The following is a 19564-nucleotide window of genomic DNA, read 5'->3' as shown; positions in this document are numbered from 1 at the left end:
AACCTAGATTGGCCCTATTTTTGTGGTGATTTCCAAATGTAATTTTCTTTATTCATCACCATTGTGCATTTTCCTGTGAAATTCAGGTATGTTCCCATACTTAATTCACTGACCGTGTAGATTTTCATAAAAATTTGAAGTAATTCAAGAATTATGAGATAAAATAGTGAAAACTGAGTGTCTTTTCCAGCAAAATATGTCATTAACTAAACATAAAAACAAGCATCAACAACTGTCATTTGATAAAATATGATCATTCTCTGTGAATCAGAGTTGGAAAAGATGACTGTGATTCCATGTTCACTATGAAGCCTCTGAATAACCAAAAAAGACACAACTGATGTTGCTGAAAAGCTGATAAACTGCATTTTTCCCAGATTAATTAAATGTATTGATAAGATCAGTTATTTAAAAGTTGTTGAACATTTTAGATCAGTTGATGCTTGTGGTTGTCAGCAGTTGTTCAGGTCTTTGAAGGTTAAAAAGGGTGTGTTTTGGGCTGGTGTTATTATCTGAAATCAAAGTGACAGATGTTGATTTCATGAGTGATTGCATGACAAATAAGCATGATGAGACATGGAAGAGGCATGTTAACTGTGTAAACAGCAGCAGCTGAGAGAAGAGCTACAGTGAACATCCTGCTGTTCTTCTCTGAGTTGATGGATAAACTGTTCCCAGCTTGTTACCGCTTACTGTGTAACCATGGCAACCACAGAAACCTGGCTGAGAAGCACGATTCAGGAGCTAATTTGATTTGTATTTGTAGTTCCCAAATTACACACCTCTTCATCAGCGGAGAGGAAGTCAGCCAATCAAATCTGTCTCAGAGAGAAACATAAACTTTGAACTGTGGTTCATTTGGGCTGGTTTACAGTGTTTTTGTCAGGTAACGCATGTGGTTACAGAGCAAGAACCTGCCGTGTATGTTGTCAGTTTGATTTGAAGTGACCTGTAGTGACAGTCGCAGTGTTGCGCCGGACATTCAAAATGCAGAGCCCTGCTTTAGCCTGGCATCAGATGCAGCAGTTACCAAACAAAGTGCTTGAAAGCATCCTGAGAGTCTTTGAGTAGAGCTTTCTCTTCAAGAGCATTTGATGTGGCTGCCTCTCACACACAAGTAGTAGTTTCTCAGCTTCGTACCCAGATTTGCATTAGTTCCATGATGCAGGCATGAAACAGGCAGTAACAAATATATACACTGTTGCCCATATATTTGGAATATTTTTGTTTTCAGACACATTCCTCTTTTTATTCCTATTTAAAGACATCAGGAATCACCTTTGACCAGGGACAATGAGTCAGACTTTATCTATCAAGAATAAATCTGTCAATTTCAGGAGAAGAGGTAAAAATATTTTATCTTGACTTTATGGGCAGCAGTGTATTTATATATCTGCATTTAGTTTTGATCACTCCTGTTCAATTATCTGATTATAATCCAGTCTGCAGGGAGAGAAAGGAGACCTTCAAATGCCTGTATAAATGAGAAGGAGAAAAGTCACAAATATCATCCCTTTTGTTGGGTTATGATGTGTAAATTGCAGAATTTAAATGCATTTATTCATGTGCGCTGTAGATACACATACGCACATTCTGTATGTATATGTGCATCTTAGTACAGAGGCACCAAAATAATCTGCAGAGAAAGGGAAAACAAAGAAGGTAAAAATAACTGTGTAGAGCAGAATGACAAAGATAACTGCTTGTATAGACACAAAACAGAATCACTCCTATCCAAATGCTGTTTAAAGCTTTTGCTCATCATACTCAGTCAGTCTGTTCAGTGATTGGTTTGTCCTGTGATACCTGAGACCTCAAAGCTTTTGGGAAAATTGCCAAAAATGAGCCAAAACAATGCAACATCAGTGGAACTTGGCGTTCCTCAGGCTATACTTTGGGTCCACTGAAACAACAAGAAACAGTTTCTAGTCTCCATCACTACCTGTCATCACTAAGGGGCCCAGGGAATGTACCTGTAGTGGAAGCCATCTCGTCAAGTGGATTAATAATACCCAGGTACATAATGCACCCTTGAGCAGGCCCTTGGCGAGTGAAAAGGGAGAATAATGGGCAGAGAGGGTCTGAGAGGGCAATTTAAAAGTTTCCACGGCCTGTTGGAGACATCAAGAATTTCCCACAATTGTAAAATATTACCACCACCACTAGTGCTGCCGCAAGTAGTCAACTTAGTCACCGTTATTGACCATGAAAATTAGTCGACGGCAATTTTTTTAGTCAACGACTCGTTCTACTATTGACTATGCTGCATTGGTGCCTGTGGTACCGCAGAGAAAGAGAGAGACCCCCATCTTATAAGCGTCTTAAGTTAAGCATTCCCCGCTCTACAGCTCACCCCACCCCAGTCCGCAGATCTGTGCGCACCCGTTCATCCCCCGTCCCTCCCCCGGTCCACGGATCACCTTTTCATCTCATCCTTCCCCAGCCCTTGGTAATATTTAAGTTATTTATATTGTTTACATTTGTCATGGTCCAGGTGACATTTTATGTTTTGGCCCTTGAGTTGTATTCAAAATAAAATGGACACAACAAAATAACAAACACTTTTTTTTTTTTAATTAGACATTTAGATTAGTCGACTAATCAAAAAATTTGTCGAAAGATTTTAATGGTTAGAAAATTAGTCATTAGTGGCAGCACTAACTACCATGTAAATAAACCTCATTATCTTTAATAATTTTGATCATTAGAGTGGAAGAGCACATGTAGTGATCAGTTAGACATATAGACAGACGTGACGGGTGTTATACAAACCTATTTGAGGACAAACTAAGTAAACACCTTTCACACAGTTAAACCTGTGAGTATAAGTGTGTATATGTGTGTCCACAGCAGCAGCGGGGTACTGTTTACACCCCTAACCATCATTCAACACAATTAGCATCTCAGTTTCCCTCTGAAGTGTAGAGAAAGGGAGAGAGCAACCCAGAGTGGGCTGCTAATTAGTGTGTAATGTGAACGTCTGCACATACAAGAGTGTCTGGGTGGGTTTTTGCAGTCTGACAGAGTCTAATGTTTTTAAACACAAAAAAAAGTTTAAAAGCAAGAACTGAGGAAGGAAGAGGGAAGAAAATGGGAAATAAAATGAAAGAACAGAAAGAAATCTATAGAAGGTTGTGCAAATCTTTTAATTACCTCCGCCAAGGAGGTTATGTTTTTGCCAGGGTTTGTTTGTTTGTCTGTTTGTTTGTTTGTTTGTTTGTCTGTCCGTTAGTGTGCAACATAACTCAAAAAGTTATGGACAGATTTGGATGAAATTTTCAGGGTTTGTTGGAAATGGGATAAGGAAGAAATGATTAAATTTTGGTGGTGATCGGGGGTGGGGGGGCCCACGGGGGGGGCCACTGATCAGCCTTGGCGGAGGTCTGCGCTCTCCGAGTGCTTCTAGTTAGTAGATTTATTCTAAAGAGAAGCAACAGAATCTGAAACTGAATCAACTTCAAGACAAATTCTTTACATTAACATTAGAACAACCTGTTATTTCTTTTATGTTCTGTTACATCTGTAGTCACTATTCTACATTTTTATGTGTAGAAATTGGTGTTTTTTAGATCATTTAGCCTTTAACAGTTTGTGTTTCCTTTTTACTGTATTCTCCTGCATTTATGTAAAGAATCAGTTCATCCTTAGGATTAATAATATGTGCTGTCTTTTACTTTTATCAGGCTTTTATCATATCTGTGCTAGTAGGTAGTAACTGAAACCCAATTACAAGCAAATCTTTCGACACAATTGTTCACAGCGTGGCCAAAAAAAATATCTCACACACTAATATTTAGCCTTCGATGATAGCATCCATTCACTGTGTCATCGTCTAAGTCTGTGCCAGTGGTTCCCAACCTTTTTTGGCTCATGACCCCATTTTATCATCACAATTTTCTGGTGACTCCAGACATTCAAAACAGAGACATTTTTCTCTGGGTCTTAGCAGGGCTAGACAGGTGAAGAAAACTGTCCATTCTCTGTTTGGTCTGGTTTTCTGACTGTGACTGTGTCCAGGCAGGTTGAAGTAACGCATGCGGTCACATGATCAGGTTAATCAAGATATTCCCTCTCAGATATTATATCCTATTTGAACCTAATTTTTATTAGGAAAAGTGTGTGGTGTTTTATTTATAATGACATATATACTGAATCCTTAAAAAATATTTGTTATTAGTATTTTTTAAATTAATTTCATCAGTTACTAGAAATGTCAGGCAACCCCATTTGAATTCCAGGCGACCCCACGTGGGGTTGTGACCCCAAGGTTGAAAAACACTGGTCTATGCAATGTCGCAGCAGTTATTTGCATCAATTTTGGGGGAATATGACATTGCTGAACATTGACCTGACCAACTGAAGCAACCCCAGATTATAACATTGCCCCCACAGACTTGTTCTGCAGACACTAGGCATGATGGGTAATCACTCTGGAACAGGGTTAGTCTGGACTCATCAGACTATGTGACATGTTCCCATTGAAACACAGTCCATCCATTGTACTCTGCATCTAACTGATGGTTGTTTTAGAAATAAAAAGCTACTCACTGTATCCGTTAAAGGGTTAAAGAAATTCCAACATATTAATCACTGCAGTAATTATCTCTCTAAAGACTCATACCTATTTGCTTCATTAATAAATCCAGTTGTGACTTTTTCTTTTCAGCTAGTCACTGTGTTTTGTTTGTGTTAGAAACCATTTTGTCATTTGTATTCTGCTGTATCCTTTACTGGTAGAGTCTAGAAATTACAAACCTATAATACCTAATTGACTAAGTCATCTTGTCCTCTATTTACTCACTTCCTCCATCTAATTTCCCAGCTATACTTAATTCCACAGTCCGTGACAAAGTTGGTCATAGTTAGCTGCTGATAAATTGCCATTGATGATCTAAACTGGAGATAGATAATCGGGGATGTGTTCTTAAATTAGTTTTGCCTTATTTATATCTTGGAAGTTGATTGCTGCTTCTGGGACTCGCACAATAAGCTCCTCGACACTTAATTTTCTCCTGTTGTTTCCGTTACATTCTCAGTGTTAGTCTTGTATTGTAGGAATCACAACCAGGATTGGTACATGATGTCACCTTCATATGGAAGTGTTTCAGCTACACATACAGTCGCAGAAAAAATTATTAGACCACCCTTGTTTTCTTCAATTTCTTGTTCATTTTAATGCCTGGTACAACTAAAAGTACATTTGTTTGGACAAATATAATGATAACAACAAAAATAGCTCGTAAAAGTTTAATTTCATAGCTGATATCTAGCCATTTTCTATGTTTAATTGATAATAACCACAATAACATCAATAGCTATGGCATTGTACTGACAAAAACAGTGGTTTTAGGCATTGCATGTTTTCTTTTCTGTCTTTTTTAGTCACATGATATGCACAGGAGTTAGTACTTGATTGCTTAACCAATGTTTTTGATGACTTTTGATGGTCTAATAATTTTTTCCATATATCTGTGTATGTTGGTGATATCACATATTTACTTTGAATTTTATTTGAGACAGCAATAGAAAGTACGCTGTACTTTGAGCCCCAGAAATCCTCATGAAAATGTAGTTTGTGTGGATGCAACCACACGACTTGATCAATAAATGGGCTCTGCTACTGAAAAGCTATTTTATTCAGAAAACAGCCACATTACCATAATGTTACTGAGAAAGGTTGTCATAACACTGTGACTTTCAATGATGCATAAATATGGCGTATAATACCAGATAATGTGTTTACAGAGAATAATACTGAATGGAGTCAAGGTCAGCTCTCATCACATCTGTATAAATTCAGAGAATACTTGAAAGTGTAGCATAGATTTACATCCACCCTGTGTGAAACGAATGAACATTCTTAGTCCTAATAAGTGAAAGCTCTAAAATCTGTCAGTCGGATCGCTACAGAACAGAACCCTCTTCATGTTTTCTGCTGTTAAACTATTCAGCAGTTTTCTCCGCCCTAACAAACGACAAATGGCTAATTTTCTTAATGGCCCCATTTGATCCCCCTAATATCCTGAAATGACTGATTTTATGATGTTCTGTAGCACTTCAAACAGTCAGCGGGCAGGCTGGTGTTTCCCATTTAACCCAAAAAGATCCAGTGTTACTTTTCCAGCTGTTCCCAAATGAATTTTTGTCACTATTTAACCTTTCTTAAGCAATTTATCACAATTTATTATAATTTTATCCTCTGTACTTTGCGTTTCTTCAATAAAAATCTGTTATTTTCCCATATTTAATTTACTGATCTTGTAGATGTTCATAAAAACTCAAATTAAAGTTAATTGTCATAATATCAGAAGCAGAGAAAAATGTAGAAAATCTGACTTTTTCAACGAAATTTATGTTTAACTGAACATAAACCAAGTGTGTCCATTCAATGTCATTTGTCAAACTCCATGGGTTTACGGGTGAGTCAGTGTTGTAGAAGATGACAGTGCTTCCACGTTCAAATGCGTCATATCTCATGACCATGAAAAGATGAGAAACTGTATTTTACACCAATTATGTACATGGATTGATGGGTTTAATGGATCAGAAGTTATCAAACATTTTATATTGGTAGATGATTTGTTCATCAGTGGTTGTTTGGATCTTTATGCGTTAAACACCGTCATTCCTCTCTCCCATGACAGAACACAGTGGACAAGCTGATAAAGAAAACCAACCTGGCTCTTTTGGTCGGAACCAACAGCTGGAGAGACCAGTTCATAGAAGCCATCACCGTGAGTGCAGGTAAGGTCATGGCAGAGCAGGGTGGGTCGGCTGCATGTTTGTTTGTCATTTTAATAGTTCAGGCCAATGAATAAACTGGAGTCATCTGCAGTAGTTTAGTGTGATTTGAATTCCGTTTAGTGTGAACAGCTGCAGTTTTATAGTCTGTTGCATCCTGGGGATTGCACAGGATCAGTATAACCACAAAATATCTGAACTCTTATGTTATGAAATGAGAGTGCAAATGTGTGAGGAAGACAAAGGTCGTTTTAACTGTGCTGGTTGTGCTGAATAATAACGGATTGTGCATAAACTGTAGTGGGGTTTCATGTCATGTCAAGTCAAGTGTGTGTGCTGGTTGTTAATTTATGCATGTACTTATAGTTTTAATTGGTTACTGGGAAGTGATCTGGTCTAGTTTGATCATTTGGACAGATAAACTCTCACCAGATGGGAGATTATGTTGGGAACATTTGTGGGGGCATCTGTGTGTTTAAACTGACCCTGAAACACACTCATATAATTCTCTTTTTTTTGTACACCCACAACTTGAGAATGTAAGACCAAAGCTGCACTGTATTTTTGTATCAACATTGTAGGATTATTTTGTCAGTTGATGGAATTTTGAAGAACATAATCTGCTTCTAATTACAGTGCATAATTGGAGCTGTGATTTAGTCATATTAGATATCTGAGACAGGAGTGTTCAGCCCAGCGTCTTCAATATATATCGGAGTAGCGACACTTCCGTAGACTCCCGCTGTAAAAAATGGTGGAAATATGGACCTACTTCCAGGTTTCCAGATTTGGATAGTTCCAAGACTGAGTGGAACGCCATCAGAACACATTCATTTCTATTGCAGGCGATCTAGCAATTCCAGTGCCGAGTAATAAGATTTCATCGTCTTTCAAATTTTCGAGTGTATTTCCTGTATTAGCAGACATTTATGTTGTAAATTCTGTTTTCTTTGTGTTAGCGTTTGTATAAATTTATATCTTAAACAACTGTTACATTGGATTTTCAGCTGTAGTCCTATAGTTTGCTAGCTTGACCTGTCCAGCTGTCAAGATTTAACTACTATAACCACAAATTATAGAGTTTTTAGCTTACCGGCCGAGAGGCCATAAGCTATTGTCATCATGTGGCGTCCGGCGGCGGCGTCTGTCGTCGTCTGTCATCCGTTACAAAACATTCAATCATCTTCTTCTCCAAAACTACAATTCTGATTGACTTCAAACTTGGTATACAGCTTCTTTATGATGATGTCAACAAAAGTTAGTGAAATTATTTGGATCCGGATCTGATTCTGGATTTGGTGCCACTTTGAAAAATTCCCCCATTATAAGAGATAGGAAGTGGATTGATGCAATAACTCAGTAAATATAAATGATATCAAGTTGAAATTTCTACAGTCCAGCCCTGATGTGGAGATGACCAAAACATAATGGCCACATGCTGATCAGGATCTTCTTCTGGATCCGGGAACTTACAGAAAATTTAACATGGGCTCTTATGGGGAAAAAATTTCAATCATCTTCTCCGAAACTACAGTTCTGATTGACTTCAAACTTGGTATACAGCTTCTTTATGATGATGTCAACACAAGGTATTGAAATTATTTTGATCTGGATCTGATTCTGGATTTGCTGTGACTTTGAAAAATTTTCCCATTATAAGAGATAGGAAGTGGATTGATACAATAAATCAGTAAGTATCAATGATATCAAGTTGGAATTTGAATTTTTTACAGATATGATTGGAATATGACCAAAACAAGGGCTATTTCTGTAATATAATAAATACACATAACTGGGTGATAATAAATGGCATCTGGATACATTTCCCAAAGCTTTTAATTAGGCTAGTAAGCTACAGGGCCATTGCTCCTATTTTTAAGATAAGGTAACGTTAGTACAAATGTTGTAATCAGTGGGTTTTACTTTAGTTGTTTTGCTGAACCTGGTGGTGTTCGGTTAAGTTTGTCAGCTGAGGTCATGTGCTAATTAGGAGGAGAATTGCTGTAGAGCTGAGCTCTGCCAATAAAAGTTTAGTAAAATTATTCATGATTTAAAGAAAGCAAAACTTCTGTGACTTGGCATTTGTAATATTCAACTCACCCTATAAGAATTCTGTCGAGTATTGAGTTCGCTAATGTTGAGCTTTTAATGAGTTTAGCATCCATGCTAATGCTAACATGCTAAGTTAGCCACTATGCTATCTGCTGGTTAATGCCATTATTGTGTGTGTTATCAGAGCAGAGCTTGGCAGACACACAGTGTTCACAGCTAACCACTGTTTTCTGCTTGTACCTCAGTCCTGTAATAGTAAAACTTAAAATGGTAAATTATCCATCTCCTTGCAAGTACCGTACAATTTCAGAATGAATGAACTTGTAAAGTTAGCACCGCTCACATTAAGTAGCATACCCAAGCTAACATCAGCCCTTCCCCCCAAAATTTCAGTTTTCAAAGTAATAAAGTCAGTCCTTTCAGTGGTCAACCCCACTACTCAAAAGTATCACATATACAACAGTACATACGGTAGTGACACAACGGTTGTGTGTGGTTTATTTTGAGATTTACCATGTTCACAGCTGTCTGTCGCATTGAATAACATGAGAGTGCTTAGTTCATTTGGAACTCCTCAGGCTGACATTTTTTTGGTTTTTTTTTTCTTCCTCAGGCTGACATGAACCACGTGATCACTAGAGCAGCGACATCAAAGCATGTTGTAACTCTCTTTATAGGGCTCTAGTTCGGACCTCATATGTTAAAAAATGGTTTGCTATTGTATGAGACAGAGAAATTCACACTAATGTCATGGTACAAGATTGTTCTGTGCTTTGATGCTGATATCCCTTGAACACAGACAGAGGCAGCAAACATGCAAACAACTAAAGATAAGGAAATCTGCTTAGAGACAATTCATGCAAATGCAGATACAAAGAAATAAAGCATGCAGAGAGAACACAAGCTCTCTGGTAGAGGACAGGGATTATGCATGTAACATGTTCAGCCTCCTACAGTAGAATGCACTGAAACTGATACTGCATGAATAAAATCTTTCAGTCAGAGGAATGAGTGCCCTTAAAGCTCATTTTTTCTTCACCTGTGTCTAAAATATAAGAACATCAAATCACACCTAATAAACTTTGGTTGATCCCGTATGATAGTGACAAACTTACTCCTGATTTTGAGAGACATATGACTCTCTACATGCATCTCAACACATTGTGCTGTTTTTAATAAACAGAGATATGAAATATGACTTTCCTTATATTATATTCACTTTTTAGTGACTGGTTATTACTTGAACATTAAATGTGTATTTTCTTCACATTCCCTTGTCTTGGAGTCTCACTTGTCCTTCCATGTCATGACAATAGAAATAAAAGAGATTTCAGTCTATATTGCATAAGAAATAGGGAGAATGTTAAAGCCGAGAAAACTGAGAAAAGTATAAGGGCATTTTGTCTTTTTTTTATTGTCACTGCAGAATCTCCACAGCTCACTGGTTGCTAGTGGTAACTTGCCCTCTGGAGGCAAAACAACATCACTGCAGCACAGAGGAAACAATACTTTAAATGCTGTAATTACTTCTGCTGTGAAAACATCTGCTGTTAACTTCATAGACATTAACTTTTAGTCAAATAACCACCATTTTATGATGCCCCTTTTGTAACATAAACCTGGATTTTCTTTTCCTCTGTCTGTGCAGGCAGGGTGCGTAAGCAGTAGTGATGTGATTCTTCTTTTAATTGTTCCCAAAACCTTCAAAAGCATGTGTGTGTGTAGTTTTTACCTGCACAAAAGCTGCCAGACATAGTTTTTTACTTCAAAAGCATTAAGCTTTCATGAGCTGGTTTTGTAGTTTGAATAACTATTAAAAAGGAGCAAATGACTTTCATAAAGAACCAAACCGTTTGACGTTTGTTTGCTGCTTATTTATACAAAAAATGCTGCAGATAATCACTGTGGTGGAACACCCAATTTGCTGCAGTATTTGCTGTTCTGAAACTGGATTTCTGTCGGTGTATTGTTTGTCTCCAGCCTGCTCAATCACTTTAGTGGCTTCAAATAACTTTATCCTGCATGTGGGGGTGTGTGCTGTGTTTGCTTGTGCTTTAGTTAGCCAGCCTGACAGCCAGCCTTTGTTGGCGAGCTGATGCCATTAATGAAAAGGCCTGTCTTCATTCTCTTATCTGGGATTAGCTTGTCGAGGCTGACAGAGTGCTCTCTCACTCTCTTTTCTGTCTTTCTGGAGAGAGAGCGAGTGAAAGGGGGGGTAAACCTGAAGCTGATTATAATGGGCGAATCCAGCTGATTGGAGAGATGGATTGTTCTGAAAGTAGAGGAACATATGAGAGGTTACTATGAGAGATTAAACAAGGAGATCATTAGTGCAGGTTCAAAGAGAAAAACAAAGATGGAACATGTTGATAGAATAAAAAAGAAACCCTTGAACTGACAGAACTAAAATGACAGCATGTGCAAAGAAAGATAAAGACCGACAGGCAGCTGAGATCAGCCTGAACTCAATTACATCTGCGATAACCACCACTGTGGAGGCTGAACCAAGCATCATTTACACCCAGCGTGTATTTAAATGCTTATTTGAACCAGCGTTTCTTCTTTTGGCTCAGTTAATTTGGCAACGTAAGAGGAACACCAGATGAACTTACAGGCTTCCAAACAATCACCACCGAGACGCTTCATCGAAACAACAGTTATGTTTATCCCAAGAGCTGCTGTTTTGCTTGCTCTCTGCTGTTTTGTGTTTTTTTTTGGGGGGGGGGTTTCGCATTGCATTTGCAGAATATTACATGTTAGACATCCATAGACAGTGCTGAGAGAGGGAATAGATTTTATATTTTGCCTAATTCAACAGAAAAAAATATAATTACAACTGTTTAAGCTGAACATCACTTATTTACCCATAAAGACCCAAACATCTACAGTCGACCAAAACCATCTACTGATCTCAAATGTTTAATACCTGTTGATCCACTAATTCTATCAATAAATGTAAATGACTGGTGTAAAATACAGTTTTTCATCTTTTTATGGTCATCAAATATGACCCATTTGGACATTCAGAGGCTCCGTAGTGAACGTGGAAACACCGTCATCTTCTACAACATTGATTCACCAGTAAAACCCATGGAGTTGGTTCAATGACAGTGGATGGAGACACTTGATATATGTTTAGTTAATAATATATTTGCTGAAAAAGTCACTTTTTCTTTAGTCTTCTCTGGTTTTGATATAATAACCCTCAACTTTATTCTGGCTTTAATGAACATCTACATGATTAGTAAATTAAATATCGGAAAATACCACAGTTTGACTGAAAAACACAAAATAAAGAAGATAGTATTACAATAAATGGTGATAAATCACTTAAGGAAAGGTAAATATAGAGAAAAATTCATTGGGGAAGTGCCACAAAAGTAACACTGGGTCCTTATGGGTTAATGAATAAAAGTTGCATAGATGAGGTTCACTTTTCATTCATTTCCTCACTTCCTTTGTGCTTTTTTCCACCTCATGTACTTCACTGCCTTTTTCTCTCCAATAAACTCCCCTCAATCTGCTTCCTTGGACAAAGGTCAAAGATTAATTACTCTGTCAATTCAACAGAAAACCCATGATGGTGATATGAGCAGGAATGGCCAGGCTATGGCCAGGTTAACTCCTGGTCTTGGTTTTGCTCGATTCGCCCTCTTAAATAGGTGGATGGAGATGGATAAATGGCTATAGATGGATAAAGACATGGATAAAAGAACAGATGGATGGGTGGGCTCATAGATACAGTAAGAACACCTGTGGCTGAGCAGGAAAAAGCAGGGAAGAAAAATTGGATGGGGTAATGTTGAAGTAAGATAAGATCCTGCAGGATCAATTTGTTGCTTGTTCAATAGCCAACAGCTTTTAAGAAAGACTAGAAGGAATAAGGGGAGAAATCTCTTTTTTGCTTCCTTTCTTCATCTCAGAATATATTAGATAGAGACCTATCAAAGTAAGGAAAGGAAGGAAAATATGGGAGAAACAAGAGGGTATAGAAAGGGCACAAAGAAAGACACATTCAAATCTTTTAAAGGAAAAACCACTAATAAACCTGGACACCTGTTTTTCTGTGAGCATCATTGGAGTTGACACACATACTTTACTCTTACAGACAACACAAGTGTATACTAAGCCTAAATGGAGACATGGTGTAAAGTTGGCAGCTCATCCCTTAAAGACTCCTGCTTGTTCAAGGGTTTGAACAAGTCCAGAGCTGCTGTCACTGATACGGTTGTGGATTTAATGCACGCTGATAAGAGAACTCCGTCTAATCTCATCTCCCAGTCTCTCTCTGTCTGTCTCTCACACTCTCTTTTCCAATCGTCCTGGCTCACTCACCCTTATCTCTTCCTGAACACGCAGTATTAGATTGAAATCTAGATTAAAATTGCTTTAAAAGGGCCTCAAATTTTCCTTCATCTTGACCAAAGCATTTCTCTATGTCTCTCTCGTTCATCTTTCTTCCACTCAAGTGTCAGATTATAACTGCGATGTTAAAAAGGCTCTCAATAAATTATTTCAGCCTCGTCTACAGCCCAAATCTTTTGTTGCTTATCAGTTTATCAGTTAAATGAGCAGAAGATTTGGACCACCACAGGCTTTTCACCAACAGCATTGAAGACATTTAGAATTTGCCAAGGCTTAACCCACAGGTCAGCACATAATAACACCAGTTTTGCAATCAGCACATGCAGTATGTGCACACACATGCTGAGAAAAAGCTGCCAGAGACCATGACGTGACATTTACTGGATCTTCAAGCAAGAAAACTGCAATATGACAGCCCTCTGAAATGTCTCTGTGTATGTGTGCGCTTGGATGTTTTCTCTTGCTTGAGTTTTTGTGTTTGTTGCATCATGGCTAAAAAAAAAACTCTGTAGATAATCTAATAGGGAGAGGGAGATTAAGAGTGCATTTTGGAATATGTTTAAGTGAACAAAAAAAAATGTAAGAAGCCTGCTAAGATCTTGTTCAGTGGTAATCCTGAATCCATCCTCTAGGATAATTTGTTACTTACATGTTAATGTTCTTTTGAATGTTATTACATATCTTGATTGCTTGGTCACTGCTGTTCATTTACATGACAAAACTGAGAAATCAGCACCAGAAAACACTGGCCTTTATTTGCCAGGCTGCACAGATGATCTAACATCATGGCTTGTTCATTCCAGTAAGAGCTGCCCCGTCAGCGCATATGCCGAAAGTGTTTTCTCACTTCTGGGTTTACTCCGGTTGATTGGTTCAGGGGAGTTATAAGCTTTGCCTCAACCCCAGACTGAGTCAACAGACGGAGAGGCAAAGCTGTGTCTGTGAGCTCCTCTTTAGAATCTGTTTAATCAGTCATTAAGGCTGTTGACATTGACCTGCTCACATGAAAGTGTGACACCTCTTGGTCAAACTACATCAAATAGATCAAATCAAATATTCAAACATTTTTTAACCCTTTCATGCATGAATTATGAGAACCTCAGTCGAGATTGTTTTTTCTGAGTGCTTTTCTTCCTCTTTAGGCATGAAAAAACAATGCCATTGATTTTTTTTTTTTTTTTTTTTTTTTTTTGTATGAACCTGTTTTTCATGGACTTACAAAAATGTCCACTCAGCTGGACACCATGCATTTAATTTTTGAAGCAAAAACACACATGTATTTAAAACCCATCATCAGAAAGTGAAAACTATGAAATAAAACCATTTTTCATGCAGCTAATCTGATGTTTTCTAACATTTTAACATACTCTAATACTAGTTATTACTCACTTCATGGAGATAATATGCAAAAAAAACCTTTTTTATTACGAAAACTTTTAAATTACAGTCTAATAACAATTAGCTTTTGATTTAAACTAAGACATATTTCTGTAGATCAGGTTTATAAAGAACAGCAAAGTTACAGTAATGGTATGAATTGCAGTGTATGTGATGGTGTTGTGTTGGATGATACCAAACTAAAACAACAAAACACATGTATACACAAGAGAACAGCTGTAGAATAGCTGTCCACTGTAGTGACCATTATGCATGAAAGAGTTAATCCGTGATATTTTTATCATCCACACCCATTTTATTTCTTCTCAATGCTGCAGAGACAAAATACAGATAGATTTACCTATAATACAAGGTTATTCAAAAAGAATGAACCGATTTCATTACGCAATATTTTAATAAGGAAAAGCAATCGAAAACTCCAGCCAAGTCACAAGTATTCTACTCACAGTCAACTTTAATTTCCTGTCTTACAAGTGTTCAATATGGCCACCACCTGCAGCACGGGCAACATCAACGCGATAATACTGTAGAATTCCCCCCAGTCGCGTATCAGCATATCAAAATCCACTAAATTGATCGCTGTTGTTATTCGATGTTTAAGGTCATCGAGGCAGCCATTCAAAACTTAGAAAACTCCTCTTTCAAATGGTCACTGACTCATTCCATGACGATGCTTGAGAATTGAAGCAATGCGTCAAGAAATTGGCTCATTCTTTTTTAATGACCCTGTATTTTAAGCAACAAGTTTAGTTACAACAACACAAATTTGACAAATGTGTTTAACTACTAAAAACGATGTTTCAGGAATTCTGATCTAAGTCTTAGTATCTTTTAAACAAAAGGGATGCCACACAACATGTTCTTGTTTAAAAGTATTAAAAGTATTTATCATTGTTGAACTACCTACACCATTTGGCTAAAATTGAAAGCACCAAGTAAGTAAAACAGAGTGGAGGGAGAAAAGATCGATGGAAAAGAAATCAAGAAAGAGTAGAGAGTAAAGAGAGACTCAGAGAAGGACAAAGAAACGTGAATGTTAACAGAAGCAAAGAGATGGATGTCTAACCACTCCACTGCTCTCTAATTACTACGTCCACATTGTGCTGTTCATCCTGTGTGTGTGTATGTGTGTTATTTATGGACATGTGTCCATGTGTGTTCATGTGTTTCCTCCCCTGAGAGAACAACAGCAGGAAAAGACAAATAAAGAGCCACACAGTGTGAAAGCTGTTGTTGACATTAATTGAGTTTACTGGAGGAGTTCTTGTCGATAAAAACCACCTGAATATATATAGAGGAGAAGGGAAGAAGAAATGGTCCATGCAGAATGAGCGTAAATCATCAGTTTTTGTCATTTTTACTGAGGGACTTTGTGGCAGGTGTATATTATTTTAACAGCTGACTCACTTTTCCTCACTTGTCAGTTTATTGGGTAAACCTAGAAAAAAACAGCATCAGAGATCTTTGTTAAGGTTATAATAGCTTTTTTACTCAACTTTATATTCAGGTACTTCAAACAATTCTTGGACAAAATAAATAGTTTAAACCATTGTGTAACCGTTAACAAAGTAGGATATTTGTGTTAATTTGTTGACTGTCATTAATGGGCAGACCAAGGTTATTATCGTTAATGAAAACTAACGAAATGACGAGAACTTGAATTGAGAAAAACATTTACTGAAATAAATAAATACTACAATTAAAAGAAAAAATGATAACTAACTGAAACTGTGTTGTGTGCTTACAAAACTAACAAAAACATATAAAAATTATGGATAAAATTCCCTTTATTTTCGTCTTTGTCGATGTCGGATTGATATGAATTTATTTTCCTCAAGAAATTATAGCACCATACGACACTTCACAGTCCGTCACTTCTCGACACTTGTTTAGAGTCAGCTTCTGGTCCCCACTCTACCTGGAAACATGGAGACTAAGTTGGGAGAAAGCAGCAGAGTCCTGTATGGGATTTCTTTGATTATGACAGCGAGGAAGATAAAAGATATGAAAAAACTAAAACTAAGCATTTAGAAAAAAATGAAAACTAATAAAAACTAGCAAAGCTGCTCTAAAAACAAATTAAAACTAACTAAATTAGAGGAAAAAAAGCCAAAACTAAATTAAACTAAACAATAATGAAAAATCTAAGACTATTATAACCTTGGGGCAGACAGGTGGCAAACTATCAATGGAATTTAACTAGTCGATTTTAGATCATTTTCTTGCAAGTTCGAGTGCACGTTTTGTCAAAACAGTTGCTCCATCCAAGTGTCTTAAAGATTTATTGATGATTATTTTTCCTCTGTTATATGGTGGGAAAAGATTCAGCCGGTTTAAGTGTCAGCAGTCTACGTGAGATCTCTGATGACTCTAGTGCCTGTCTACCCGTCTGATGTGTGTGTGTTAGCGTCTGTGGGTGTGTGTGTGTGTTTGAGATGGACAGGCTGACAGGACCAGCAGAACATGAATATAAACATGAGTATGTCAGCATGAGTTCTGACAGACAGATATATACACACACACACACACACACAGAACGGCCATACCACAGTTGAGGAATATTCCGAGGCATTTAAACGATGAATGTCATCTGTTTTCAGTCCACGAAAGAAGACATTATGCAGTTATCTTGTAACAAATGTTAAATATTTGAGGTACTGTAGGGAAATAAAATATTTGATTAGTCAAAAATAAAGACTTTCAGGTGTATCCTGAATTATGGGATGGCAGGATTAGAACTGTTATTGCTGTAAAAATTTGCTTGGTATCCTTCATAACTCCAAACACCAGCGATTGACTTTCTAGATGTGTGTGCATTTTTTAACCAAATTTGCTGCAGAATTCCCACAAAAAGTAGATTGATCAGCCAATCACAGCATATGGAGAATTCACACAGGAAGTGAAATCATATCTCAGTAACTGCTTGTTGTAATTACATCCACACTGCTGTACGGACTCATCCCTTAAGTTCATTTGGTTGCTAGGTGATGCTGCACTGAGCTGAATAGTCATATCTCCTAATACAGTTGGATGTGTTTTCAGTCTAAAGTAAAACATAGTTTTTATGCCTGGTGGAATCTTAGAACATCCAATGGATGACAAATAACCTGCCATGTCGGTCAGATTTATGTGGCTTCATCACAAACCTTAACTGTTTTCTGATGAGCATTTCCATTTATAAATCAGGCAAATGATGCAAATACATCATAACCTTATATGTCATTTATATCTTTTTTTTTTTTTTTTTTTTTTGTTAACAAGACAATGTGGACAGAAAAACAACAACACATAAACAAAAGGAAACTCAAACAAATAAACAAACAAAAAACAACAACAATGACAGAGTATTGACAAACAACGTCATATTACAATGAAAAAGATCAGAAATGTAAATAGCAATATGATAATAATAATGTTAACATGATGATAATGATAACAATAAAAATATTACTTTCTAATCCAAAAAAAAGGAAAAAGGCAAGGGGGTGGTGGGGCTTGGTTGAAGAGAGAAAGAGGGGAGGGGAGAGAAAGGGGGAGAAAGAAGAGTAGGTGGGAATGAAGGGGAGCAGGGATCCTGGTTTGTCTGTATATGGAGGTAGAGAGAGAGAATGAAGTTAATGTGGATGATGTCAATTAAAAAATGTTTGTTATGGGTTGGATGTGGTCTGATATGTGGTCCTGTACATGGCTGTGGTTTTGGTTACTGCTTTGGTACGAGTTCTGGGTGGACTTTAGATAATTTGTGAAGGGGTTCCATGTTTCCTCAAAGGCTGATATACTGTTTGTTTTGTAGGCTGTTATTTTTTCTATTGATATGTGTTCTGAGAGTAAATTTGTCCAGTGGGTGATATGGCAGGAGTGTTTTGATTTCCAGTTTTGAAAAATGATTTTCTTGGCGATGGTCAGAGAAATTAGTAATGGGTTATTGTGTTTAGTTGGAATTGTAATGTGTGTCAAGTCCCCCAGCAAACAGAGCGTTGGGGATGCTGGGATTCTGCAGCCCAAGATACACGAGAGTGTTTCTGTGACTGTTATCCAAAATGAAAGAACTGGCTGGCAAGACCAGGTGGCGTGACCATATGTCATTTATATCTAATGTGTGGTCTGAGGCTCTCACAGCTGCATCCATAATGCTTTTAAACTATATAAAGTTTGAAAGTTCACTCTTTTTGTGTTGTGTATTTCTGTCTCTGTATTTCTTCAAAACTGTGATTTTAAACTGATCATGACATTATATTATGTCTTCATTTATTATGTGGCCAGCAGGAAGACATTCGCTCACTGATCACATTCTTGCATAAAATGAAGCAAAGAGATTGACAATGGCATTTAGGGTGTGACAGAAGGTATAAAAAGAGATTTAGAGGGATGGAGAAGAGGAAGTGATGGAGAATATTCAATTACATAAAAGCCATATCAGCAAAATGTGACCAAGGATGAAAAGACTGAGACGGATAGAGAAGGAGGGTGCAGGAATTACTTTTGGATAACCACTTTATCTGTGCAACATGCATGTGAACATGGAAAAAGGGAAACGAAGAAAAAAGACAGGGGAAAAGCAGGAATAATATATATGTATGTATATATATATATATATATATATATATATATATATATATATATATATATATAGACAGAGACAGGGATGGATGCAAAAAAAGAGATGTGAAAAATAAAAATTGGGCCAAGGGTCCTATAGTCCAACGGCATATTTAATGACATTAAAAGACATTCATTTGACCTTTCAAGGTCACGCAAGGTCAAAGGTCATGGCACCAAATGAAAGCCCATATGTAACTTCCCATATTTTTAATTTTTTAATTTTTATTTTTTTCCCAAATCTGCCCCCTTTAGCCCTATTAGACCACATTAGTCTGTATCTCAGCGATCTAAATGGGCTGTTACTTAATTAAACCTTGATCTTGATTCGTGACTAATATTAAATGATTTAGATATCAGGCCATCTACTTTATTACTCCAGGTCAAGGCTCAACAGCTGAGCTGTCTT

The 19564-nt window shown here is 37.2% G+C and overlaps 1 protein-coding gene across 3 annotated transcripts in view; it reads left to right on the top strand.

Moving 5' to 3' along the window:
• The window catches only part of slc8a1b (solute carrier family 8 member 1b), a 193066-nt gene that overhangs the window by 156372 nt on the left and 17130 nt on the right, over positions 1-19564 (top strand). For all 3 annotated transcript variants that reach the window (XM_030155608.1, XM_030155607.1, XM_030155609.1), the window contains exon 7: positions 6645-6744. In XM_030155608.1, coding sequence (XP_030011468.1) covers positions 6645-6744 — 100 coding nt within the window. The remainder of the gene's footprint in view (positions 1-6644; positions 6745-19564) is intronic.

The sequence above is a fragment of the Sphaeramia orbicularis genome, chromosome 15, assembly GCF_902148855.1.
Source record: "Sphaeramia orbicularis chromosome 15, fSphaOr1.1, whole genome shotgun sequence".
Taxonomy (NCBI): domain Eukaryota; kingdom Metazoa; phylum Chordata; class Actinopteri; order Kurtiformes; family Apogonidae; genus Sphaeramia; species Sphaeramia orbicularis.
This window is presented reverse-complemented; position numbering and strand designations above follow the sequence as displayed.